Genomic DNA, 12074 nt, shown 5'->3' with positions numbered 1-12074 from the left:
CTCCTTGTGGGCTGCTGCTTTGCCTCTGACCCAGCACATATAGATTGGAAGGGGTATTTACTGAAAGCGTGGGACATGCATTGTGTAGTCTCTTCCTGGATTTAGCTTCCAAAAGCTCATTAAACTGATCTGGTTAAGGGCCATCAACCCTCTTAGATTAGAGTTATAAAGAGCTCCAGTGGACTCTACTCTTCTGGGTACTCTGATGTCTACAGATGAATTCTCATGGGCAAGAAATTGCTGCCTGTGTCATGTCCATCATCATGTCCCCTGCCATAAATATACTCACTGGTGTTCCTCCTTTTTATTAGACAACATACTCAGTGTAAGACAGAGAGACTGCGTCTTCAAGGGAGAGAAGTAACTCACATGAGTGAGGAGAGTTATGTGCAATTAAAATCAGTAGGGAGCTCAGCACTGGGCCTTTAAGGCTTACCTTAGATTCCTGGGTATAATGAATATCCTGCTCCATGAGCAAACTGGTGATGTGCTGTGAATTTCTCCTGTGCTTCAGCTGATTATGAAGAGCCTTGGTGCAATACTATCTGTGCAAACACATGAAGATCCTGGTGCTCATACCGTTCCTTCAAGCTCTTAACACATAGTGTATAGCAATAAAATTGCAGCAAATTAGGTGCTCTTTATCCATTTTCAAGCTGTATGTATTTATACAGGGAAATGGAAACCTCTATCTGTTGCTCTCACCCACTACTTGGCAGTGCTAGGCTAATGGATGGACTTGATCTTAATGGGTTTTCCAACCTAAATAATTCTGTGATGTTTAGGCCAGGGTGATGCAAACCAGCATCCTGCTGGCACCCATCTTGAAGATGTGTAGTCTGCAGATGGGAATTTAGCTTGGAATTGTTTTGTACTAGTCTTAAGTAGTTTTTAGCTCAGTATTTGGGAGAGGAAACATGAAATAAGCTGCATTTGGAGCATTAGATACCTCTTATATTTCAGAGGAAGGAGTTGTATTTAGACACTGGCTCTTGGTTCTGAGACTTATTTCTCATTATATGTGCTAGGGTAGCCCATGTTGATAAGAGTACTGAAGTCAGAGACTTCTCTTACTTCAGAGTAAAAATTCTGTCATTCCTGTATCCAACATATGAAGCAGGAGATAAAAATTACTGTTTAGAGACATCTGAGTTGGTTTTAATCAGAGTTCTGGTATTCACCTGAAGTTTGCATTTTAATATTGAGTAAATACACAAAGCAGATCTCTCTTCTGGAAATGCCTGTGGAGTTTCACAGATATTAATACTTTCAGTGCCAGGATTTTAGTAGAACATTATTGGGTTAAAAATGAAAAAGTCTTCTTTGAGCTTCCCAAACAATCCCTTTCACTTTGTTCTTTGATGAAGAAAGTGGCTTTCATTCTTTTTGGAACGTTGGAAACACTTCAGCCTGTAAAATGATTCCCCAGGTTTTGGTACAGCTTCAGTGCTCTGAAAAATAGTTGCCTTTTCAACAAAAGCTGTTCCAGCAGGTTTTCTCCACCCTTTGTCATTACTTATCAGAGAGTTTTGCCTAACATTCTTGTTCATGCAAAATCTAAGCACCACCAGAAGGTTTATTTCCTTCTGGAAAGTTGCTTCATGTGCCTTCCTTTTCAGTGATCAGGTGTACCAGAGTGCGTCCATAAGAGCCTTGGCATGTGATGCTGCTGAAAACCAGTGAAAGAGGATGAAGGGAAGTTAGTAGATAGTCCAGTCTTTTGGATAATCCAGTCAAAATGCAGGAAGCAGGCTTTAGCTTTTGTGTACCTAGACAAAATACTGCATTTTCAAACACCTAAAGTCATGTGTTTTAATAACTGTGGGATATTGGAGAAGAGTTGTGCTTGGCTTTTTTAAATTCAGCTGCAGATCTTCTTGTCCCTTATACTTGCTAGGTGGTGGTGAGTAACTGCTCTTATGTACTGATAAATGAGGCTGTTCAATGATGAAGGCACATCTCCTAGCCTTTACTCTGTCTCTTGAAGGAGATGATCGTTCACCTCTTATTACCTTTCCATGAGCTTGCCATACCAGGCTGTGTCAATGAACACATTCCAGAGCAGGTCTGCTTTAACTGAAGGCATGTCTGTAGTTGTACTCCTCTACTGCCAATGTTCAGTGAAGTTCCATCACCATGAGTAAGCTGAGTGCTTGTTTGCAAAACCTGCCTCTTTCAGCCTGAGCACCCAAGAGATGAGATTAATTCTTTCCTTGAGAATCAGAAAGGAGCATCCTGCTCACTGAGGAAAGTGAGCATGAGATGAATGTCTAGATCTAAAAGGTAAGGGATGATCCTGTAAAGACCATAGCATTGTGAAATGGTTGTCTCTAAAGAAGAGTTCAGCAGGGGGTAAAAACTTCATCAGGTTGGCTTTACTTGGACTCTTGCCTTTATTTCTTCTTTATCTTTTATAATTTCTCTTCGTTAGGTTCAAACCCTGTAATTAGCACTCCTAAATTGCATGGAAATGGCAAGTCACTGGGAATTTTTTGTAGTAGTTATTTATATTCAGTATGAGATTTCCTCACTCGCTGCCCAGATGCTTCAAAATCACTACTTTATTAGAAATTAAGAATGTTGCTCTGCAGCTGTTCCATTTAACATACATATTCAGTGCACAATTCCTTATATGTCAAATTAGGGTAAGGTTAAAATCATGCCCTCAATGCTGAGTCTGCTCTGCCCTCTTGTGTCTTTGGAATATGCTGCCAAATGCTCCCCAAACACAAATGCTTTGTCACAAGAACTGGAATTTCCCTGCACCACAGATTTGAGAGTAAGATACAAACACACAGGTACTCAGATATGGGTTGATTTTTTTAGGTTTGAACTGAATCTGTTGTGCCAATATTTCTCATGCACACGTGTTTGAGGGCAAGGGAAAACAACAGCGCAGAATGTGCTAAAATAAACCTGATTGAACACTGTAAGCTCGTGGGGTTTATGAATAAAGTTTTTTATGAGGTTTCAACTGAAAAATTACCTACTAGAGGAATGATTAAGGAAGGGGTTCTTGCAGGTAGTAGAGACTGGTGGCTGTGAATTTGTGGATTAGCTTAGCAGAAGCTACAATCCAAAGCTGTGATGAGTTTACAATATGTAGATGGATTCTGAAGGCCAAAAAAAACCCCAGTCATGCAATGGTTTAAGGTAAGAGATGGTCAAGATAAGATTCAGCTACATGCTAAAAAAAAGGAAAATAAAAAAACCCGAACAAACAAAAAAACCCAACCAAACACAACCCCCTGCCAGCCTCTTTGTGTGATTGGTTGGGCTTTTGGTTGAAAATTAACTTGAGGGGTGAGCTGGAAGTTCAGATTTCCTCCCCTGATCGTATTAGGTGAAAAAGATGCTGGCCTGGCAGTGCATCCTCTCTGTCCCCCCAGGGGCAGAGTGTATCAGTGCAAGCTTGTGGAAGCTACAGTGAAGCACAGTCTACTGAAAATATATTTGTTTTTAAAGAGGCTTAAGTGTTTTCAGATCACAGAGCCAACAATTCTTTTAAAGAGTGCTTTTTTTCAACAAATAGGAAGTTTAGAGTTTGTTACTGCCTGCTGTAAATCTTTCAGCAGACGTAAGGCTTAACATTGGCTCTGTGAGCTTTGGATGATGGCTGACCTGAGCCAGTCCTGATTTTGTCACGGATGTTTTTCTCCTTATCTTAAGAGTGTTTACAGCAGAGACCAGCACTTTTCAGGAGCAGCTTTGTCATTTCTTTGCGTAGAGTGTTGTACAATACGGAGGTTGTACACTCTGTTTCTTCAGGAATAATCCTTTCCAGCCACAGAGAGGAACTTGGGTACAAGCTGTGCTCTATTTGAAATAGCTATACATAATTAGGGGATCACACAATTGTGTGCTTTGGATGCTTTGGGCCAAATCTGTTGCACACCTGGAGGATTCCAGGCCTCCTCCTGTGCTTGTTTGACAAACTGTTCACCCTCTACCTGTTTCAGAAATTCACTGTACTTCCTTTCTCGTCAGCATGCTCCCCTCATTTGGTGCTTCTGCTACCCTCTTTGTGTAAACAGAGAAGATGCCACTACTGAGACAATACTGAGGCTGCTCAGAAGATAGGATATTCTTGAGTAAACACCTCTTTGGTTTTTTCTGGTAATACTCTTAGCTTCACTGAAGCTTCAGACAGCTGTTGTAATGACCCCAGTAGCATCAAAAAGTCTTTTTCCTGAAACTCCTTAAACTTCATAAAGTAGCAAAGCCTTCTCCCCACTTTGCAAATGGGAACTCAGAGATAGGATGTGTTTGGTGGTTAGGTAATGGTCCTGTCTCAAGAGTTTGGTAGAGCTGAGAATAAATATTTGGTTTTCAGCCTATCTGCTTCCTAATTTATAGATTAGTAGTGAAAAATAGTGAATTATGAGGTAGGGAAACATGCTGAGACTGTAAACCTGAACTTCAGTAGGCAGTGGCATTCTCATGCCTGCCTTTTTTGTTTTTTTTCCCTGACCATGAGTTTTAAGCTTTCCTCACAGAAGACCATGAAGTCTCTTTCAAAACTCCTTTTCTGAAGACAAGGAAATGCAGTTTGTTGATCTATGAATGCAGAACATTGGACCTGCAATTCATTATTTGTCATCTTACCCTTCCAAGAGTCATAAGGATGAAAGAAATCTGAATAGGAAACTGTTTTCTGTTTCTTCTGCTGTTAAGGTTTATTGTTTTCCCCACAGTGATCCATAGCCAGGTACTGATTGTCTTGTACAGCCCCACAGTGGAATAACTATGTATTGCTCTTACTTTTTGTTCTGTTTTGCCTACCTGCTGAATGGTGAGAGTGTGTGTTCAGTGTTGGGTTTCTTGTGCCTTCTGCCTCTTGAGGCTTTGGGTATTCTGTAAGTGTTTAGCTGTCTGTCTGCAGGCCACCATTGGTGCTTGTGCCCTGAGTAGAGACGCACTTCTCAACATCTCTTACTAAAGCAAAAGCATAAAGATTTCCACCAATTCTCACTGCCAGAAAACTGGTTTTCCCTGGCCACTGTTTAGACTGCATCTTCCCAGTCTTCACATTCCATTGCTTCTGTGAGCATTGCTAAACTTCTCTGGAATAATTCCCTCCTTGACACCAGCACACTGGTTTGACTGCTCTTTCACCTCTCCCTTGCTGGTTTGCTGTATTACTTGTCCTGTAAACTGGTCTTCACCAGTCATGTTTTCCACCTTCATAAATGTGGTGTTGCTCTGTGGCAGTGGAGCAGTGCCCTGACAAAGCTCACCCCAGAGCAGGACACGCCTGAGCTGACGGCACTGGTACTGTGCAGAGGGGGACAACCTGTTTTTTTAGTGCCAATTTCCCTGCTGTCTTGAGAATTCCCACTGCAAATGGTCCCTGTGATTCCCAGCCGTGATCTCCATTCAGAGGTGATGGGGAGATAAAAGTGTAGGTAGCAGTGGAAGAAATGAGAGTTGAACAAAAAGACTAGTATAAAGTAGAAATGGGGGATGGGGTGAGAAAAGATGCAGAAAGTAACAAACTGGAGAGAGGGACCTCCCTATGAGCTCATGTAATCTTAAAGAAAAGGGATAATTTAAGGAAAACATGGAAAGCAGACACCACAAAGATAGTGCCAAAGCATACAATGAAAGTTAGGACAGAGACAAGGGAGGAACACAGGGACAGCGTTTTTACTTTAAAGTGTAATTACGATGTGTTGATTCTAACAACAAAAACCCTACTGATACTTCTGGTGCTTGTCTGAAGGGAGACCTCAACCCTCTCTTGATCTGAAGAGTCATACCTTGTTGCTCTTAAATTTGGCAGTTCTGGGCTTGACATGGTCCACCTGGAGTCCTGGCTGTATTTCAGAGGCAGATCTCTGGAGAGACCACCAGGCATTTAGAAGAACTACCACTCTCTAAGTGTGCCCTATAAAAATGTGCAGTCTCTTACATCACAGCAGTCCTTTCACTAATGGGGTGATTTTTCCTGCTGTTTCCTTCAGTTCAATAATGGCTGCCTGAAGATAGGTTTAGTAGTTATGGTTACCTGCTTATTGTGTAATTCAGTGATGTACCCAAAGGCAGTGAGGAAAAGCCTGAGGTTTAGGTTCAGATTCTAAGTTGAAGGCATAGCAATTGCATTTGCAATAATCGCTTGGGAACGAAGGGCCAAGGGTTTGTAGCCAAGGGTGGAAGACGGGGCAGAGTCTTCTCCAAACCTGCTGTTTTAGACAAAGTCTCTTCAGTCAGCAGCATCCCAGTGCATTGCTCAGAGCTGATGGTAGAAGAGCAACAGTGTCAGCTCCTTGCACAGGTTCTGGCTTGTGTCAGCTTTGTGTCCTGGCACACACAGAGTAATTTCTGCTAGAGGTGCACAGCTAATGCTGCTGGGAGGGTGAGTGGGGGAGGCATACCATGGCTGTACCCTCATACTAATAGTTCTCTGGCAGCTTCTACAAAAATGCTTCATCCACACTAAGGCTTTCGAGTGCAGAGAATATTGTGTGGTTTTAGACTGGAGAGTTAGGCTGTAGTGTCAATGCAAAGTGTCAGCAGTGGGGCCAGACTCATGTCACTCATAGAATGGTGGGGATTGGAAAGGATATCTGGAGGTTGTTGAGTCCAGCACCCCTGCTAACACAAGAAGGCTTAGACCAGGTTGCATAGGAATGCATCCAGGTGGGTTTTGAAAGTCTCCAGGAAAGAAGACTCTACGACCTCTCACAATCACAGAATGATAGGGGCTGGAAGTGATCTCTGGAGAACATCTAGTCCAACCCCAGAAAAGTGTCATTTAGAGCAGGTTGCACAGAATGGCATCCAGGCTGTTTCACTGCTCCGTCACCCTGAAAGTAAAGTTTCCGCTTAAGTTCATGTGATCTCACCTCTAGACTGCTAAGTTTGTTTGTTTGTATATTTGTTGCTTTCCATTTTGGCAATGATTTTCCATGGTGACTGGTTGTTACTGGTTTGTGTGAAGAAGCAGTGACAGTGGCCAAGGGTCCAGTACCTGACTGCAGCTCAGTAGGATCATACCTCCTCCAGCTTACCTCTGGAGGAGGAGAGTGGAGTGTTCAATGTACCAGTGAGTGCCTGTTTGCACTTTGTGGGTTGTATGGTGTGGTTCCATGATATGCTAAACCTCAGCCACTCAATTAGGTCTCTCCTGGACCTCAGTGCAGAGAAGGTGTGCTGAGGCTGCTGTCATTCTGGTAGCTTGGTGATGGAAGGAAAGCTTCAGCATGCATTTGCCGCCACTGGCAGCTGAAGGACTTTTTTCTAAACCTACAGCTACCTTCAAAATTGCAATGTGTGTGATTAGAGCAGCAGCTTTCTAGGTATAGGCCATATTCAAATCTTGTGTTAAGTGAGGGTTTGTTTGGCTTTAGGTCTGGTTGTGAATTAATGGTCTGTTTTAGAGGCTTCACTGGGCTGGAATTACCTTCTTGGTAAAGAAAAGGCCAGTGTTGTGCAAAGTCAGCAGGAGCATTTTGAGATGCTAAGAGTCTTCTCTGCTGCTTTTTGTTGATGCAGGTGGTCTTTTCTAAATTACTGTTTGCCCCTTCCTTCATCCCCCCATGCAAGTGTCATGTAATCATCAGAAAAGCTGAATCCTCCCTGTCTCCTGTTCCTGTTTGCATGGGAGAGAAACGGAGGGAAGTGAGATGGAACCATACATCGCTCTGCATCTGCACTCTGAAAGCAGAGTTAATTGTGTGCCTGAAGCCTGGGTGGGAGAGCTGCCAAGCCAAAGTTGTTCCCAAGTATCTGTAAACTAAATCTAATTCCTTAAATCCAACTAAGGAACTTTCACTTTGGCAAAGGCTTGTAAATATTACAGTACCTGTCACTTTTGGATGTGGCTTTCTGTTTTCATAGCAGCAAATTGAAAGCTTTGAAGTCTGGGATGTTTTGTTTAGCTTTGTAGAAGCTGACCTCAAAGCATCAATCTTTCTGCTCCTTTTGGAATGTATGAAAATAGTCTTTTCTTTTTGCAGTAAATTTTTTCTTGCAACAGTATTGCTAATGGCCAAAGTTATCTGATGTTTTCAGATCACTGAAGCACATACTGAAATAGTTATACCAAAACATAGAATTTTGCCTCTCTTCAGTGATTCAATTTTCTCTTCTGTGTTAGGGAACACATGTACTTATAATTAAGTATATGCAGTATACTCATGAGATATAATGAAGTGAAAGTATTAATCTAAACAATGCTTATAAAGTGGTTTCTGGATGCATGGCTCTCTGAGAGTATATAGTTTTGATAGGGATTTAATTTAAATGTAGCTTTCCAGTTTCTGCACCATCTGCACAGTGTAGCCGCCACCTGTTGTATCCTCTGCCTTCACTGTGATGGATGTGCATGGTAATAACAGTCATGTTCTATTTGTTTTCAAGGCAAGTTGCTGGTTGTTTTAGATCTGTGACTTGAGTTTGCCAGACAGAGTTGCTCCTATCATTTGTTCTGGTCTCCAGTTGCTTCATGGGGGAAGATGTCACACTGTTTCTTTTAAAATAAGTCTTAGAAGTGAATTGTGGCAGACCCATTCTGAATTGCAGTTCAGTACTGCACAGCTAACTTGACTTACAATAAAGTTAACCTGGCCATGGCTGAAACATCATGGAGACAGTACTTGTAAGACTGTTCTCACTGAGGAGTTAAGTTTGATAGTTCCTCTTACTTGGATGATGTTCTTGCTTTGACTTTGTGTGCTCACAGCTTCTAACTTGAAGTCTCTGGGCCCTCTGACTTGTCCCAGAGCTGTGACTGAGGCCAAGATTCTCTTTGCAGTTAAATTTGCAACTCAGCCCTTTTGTGCAGTGGAAATTAATGCTCCAGTACTTTGAGTCCTACTCACTGCATTTCTAGGCAATCAAAATTTCCCTATAGTGAACAGGATGTGAATCCTAAAGCAGTTCAACCTGAGCCACTAAAAAGGCTGGATTTTTGACTCCAGCCTTCCTGGAATCCCGTGTGAACAAGCACAGTGTTAGCAGAAGCGCTCTAGAGCAAACCTGCTCTGCTAAATTTTACCATGTTTCTCATGTTTGTTTCTCTTTAATCAAAGTCTGCTGAGCAGTCTAGGTAAAGTGCCTCAGTGCCTCAGCAGTGCTCTGACTGGCTTTGCCAGACCAAGTGAGGACTGCTTTCATGGCAGAGAGGTCTCAATGGACAGTGGGATGTATTGCAAGGCTGGCACCAAGGCTGGAGTAAATCCACACTGCAATCTGCCACCTGAGCGCCCCTACAGTACTAACAGCTTTGTGAGACTGCCTACACCAGCCACACAAGCTTTTTGTAAAATGCTTCAGAGAATTACACTCAAAGACATAACATTAACAGCTGAGATCTCAATTCCTTTTCTTTTCACTAAGTCTTGTGCAGCTACATATTCCTAACTGTGTGATTGGTTTTGCTGCACGTGAAAATATGGGCTTTGTATTTCCATTTAGATTATCTGAAAATTGGGCCTCTCATCTTCTGAAATGTTTTCAGAAACCCAATTTCAAATTGGCTCATAATCTTTCCAGTGCTTATATATCAACTGTTAAAAGAAAGCTGACTATCAAGAAGCAGTCAATATGGAGACAGCTAGTAATGATGAAACCAAGAAGCTAAACCCCTCATCTCCATTTGAGTCTTTTTTTTTTGTCTTGCAGATGAAAGGATTTGTTCACCACCCTTTATGGAGCTGACAAGTGCCTGTGGAGAAGATACCTTGCAGCTTATAGAGAAGAATGGACTGGCATTCCCATTCAGTATGTACATGGGCATTTCCTTGATGCTTCTAGTAGATTCTAAATATTGCACATGCACCCCTGCAAGACATAGCCAGCACTGTAGGAATGTGGGCTTTATTGATAAAGTATCAAGGATGTTAAAAACTTTCTGAAACAAATGCTGTGAAGTAGTCTGCTTGGAATGTGAAACAAAACCTCTTCCTATCAGATTTTACTTTGCCTTTTGTCGATGTTCCTTGTTTTAAAAACCTCGCTACAGTAGACGTGCATTCCTGGGAAATGCTGTCAGTTCTAACAAAGTTAGCCTCTTGCCCTGAACTTGTGCAAGAAGTTTCTCTTGCCAGGTGCATTCATTATTTTTCTTGAGAAAATCACTGCCTCGCTGACTGCCTCCTTTTTTTACCCACCCCTCCCTTTCTGTGGTCTGGGCTACAAATATAATCTTAGAGGGTAGAAGAAAGAGTATAAAAATGATCATATTTAGCAGGCTGCAAGGGCTCACAGCCTCAAACAGCTGCTGTGAACTCTCTGTAGCAAGTTTCATTGTGGGGCTTGTGCTTTAATTCATTCCTTTATTTGATTCATTGCAGTATAAATTGAGCAGAATCAGTTGGTATTTGTTCCTTAGGTGCTTGCCTCATTTGTAAAGTTCAGAGGTAAAGTCATGTGGAAAAAGCATGTTTTGCTGTCCCTGCCATTGCTTTCCCAAATGACACAGGTCTCCAGAAGCTAGATTGTAAAGCACTAATATAAAGCCTACTGAATGGCTTAGGCCCCACTTCCTCACCCATGCAGCCTGGCTAGTACTCAGAAGTCAGCAGGATAGCCTGTATGTTCAGAAAGCCTGAAGCAACCCTTCTAAATGATGATGAAATTAAAAAAGAACACAGAAAATATTGCATGGTACTTTGGGAGTCCTGCTTCTGTCTCCTTTCTCTCTCAGTTTTTCCTTGTTAAAAATGTTCCTGTTCTCCAGAGCACGTGTCCTATCCTACTTTCCAGAATTTCAAGTCACCAGCTTGTTTTCCACTCTAGTACAGGTCATTTGCTTTTCATAGCTGCCTGTCATCTTGCTTTGCAATTCCATCCTTCTAATAACCCCCAAAGAAGTATTATCTCGTCTATCTCCTCACTACTTGCAAGTTCTGTTCTTCTCTGCTAGACATATAAATAATCAACTCTAGTCATTGTGTGGGTCCCAGGGTCTTCAGTTCTCCTCTGGTTTCATAATAGCAGGATTATGTTTTTGCTTCCTTGTTACTGGTTTTAGGATAGAGGCAAAAACAAGGATATACAGAGCAGGTAAGGAATATGAAAGAGAAAAACTGCTGGGATCTTTCTGCATCTCTTGTCCCCACCTATGGTTGGCTGAAAAACAAAAATGTTGTATCTAATGTTGTATCTTAATTTGGTTTAGCTGGTTTGGATTCCTGCTCTTTCCCAAACACAGTGATGTAAGAAAGGAAGTTGGATTCCACTGTTCTAGTGCCCTTGCTGTCAGAACAGGGGTGTTTTGTAGTACCTGTATAGCAGCCCCATCCTCAGGCAAAATTGTGTACTTGGGAAGATGCCCTCTGAGTAGGCAGAATGGTGCAGGATGGCAATACCAGTACTGCTGCTAGCTTCTTAGGTGATGTCTGTCCAGTCCTGTGAATGACCTTCATTCAAACCTTACAGTTACAGGGAGGAGTTGAGAGAGTAGGGCTTGGAGAGAGACAGGCTTGGCAGTGCTTGAAGACACTGTTCAAACAGAAACTGTCACTGGTACCCGGTACAGTCACTGCCTTGGTCTGGTGAACTTCAATGCTTGTACATGTGGATGGGGAAGGATTTATAAAGAGTTTGTGTGTCCTGTTTCAGTGGTGCATTGTTTTTCTTTTTTATTTACCCAGTTTGTAAAACAAGAGTGGCCCATGGAACCAACTCTCATGAGGTGAGTTAAAAAACTTGTGCAGTGTTACCCCCCTGCTTCCAGTCCCTCTGTGGTGGTTTGAATGGTCCGCTTTGATCCTATAGTAAGCAGACTGAGGGCAATGCCCAAATAACATCCCTTCCCTTGCCTCTTCCTTGTGTTTAATTGCATAATTTTTTCAGGTTTCTCTGAAATCAAGTTAAATATGACTCTAACCTCTGGACATAAAAGTTGTTTCTAGCTTCTATCCTCTAGTTTATTCTAGCAATTTATAGTCTACAACAAACTGCGTCTGCAAGGATTCTCCTTTGGTGATTTGTCACATTAAGTGGTATTTTCACCTTGCCATATTTCAGGCATGTATGTAGTACATGTGCTGCAGATTAACTGGCTTGGTTCCTCTCCTTAAGGGGAAGGAAGTAGGAAATAGAGATAATTTCCAGGCATATTCAGTTGT

At 42.1% G+C, this 12074-nt stretch overlaps 1 protein-coding gene across 4 annotated transcripts in view; it reads left to right on the top strand.

Moving 5' to 3' along the window:
• Nucleotides 1-12074, top strand: part of ITPK1 (inositol-tetrakisphosphate 1-kinase) — a 125739-nt gene that overhangs the window by 98397 nt on the left and 15268 nt on the right. For all 4 annotated transcript variants that reach the window (XM_068148809.1, XM_068148808.1, XM_068148810.1 and 1 more), the window contains 2 exons: nt 9625-9723; nt 11598-11638. In XM_068148809.1, the coding sequence (XP_068004910.1) occupies nt 9625-9723; nt 11598-11638 (140 nt within the window). The remainder of the gene's footprint in view (nt 1-9624; nt 9724-11597; nt 11639-12074) is intronic.

This window comes from Melanerpes formicivorus, unplaced genomic scaffold (assembly GCF_026170545.1).
Source record: "Melanerpes formicivorus ecotype bairdi unplaced genomic scaffold, bMelFor1.0.p_v2 SCAF_17, whole genome shotgun sequence".
NCBI lineage: Eukaryota > Metazoa > Chordata > Aves > Piciformes > Picidae > Melanerpes > Melanerpes formicivorus.
Note: the sequence above shows the minus strand (reverse complement) of the source record. Positions and strands in the feature narration are given on the sequence as shown.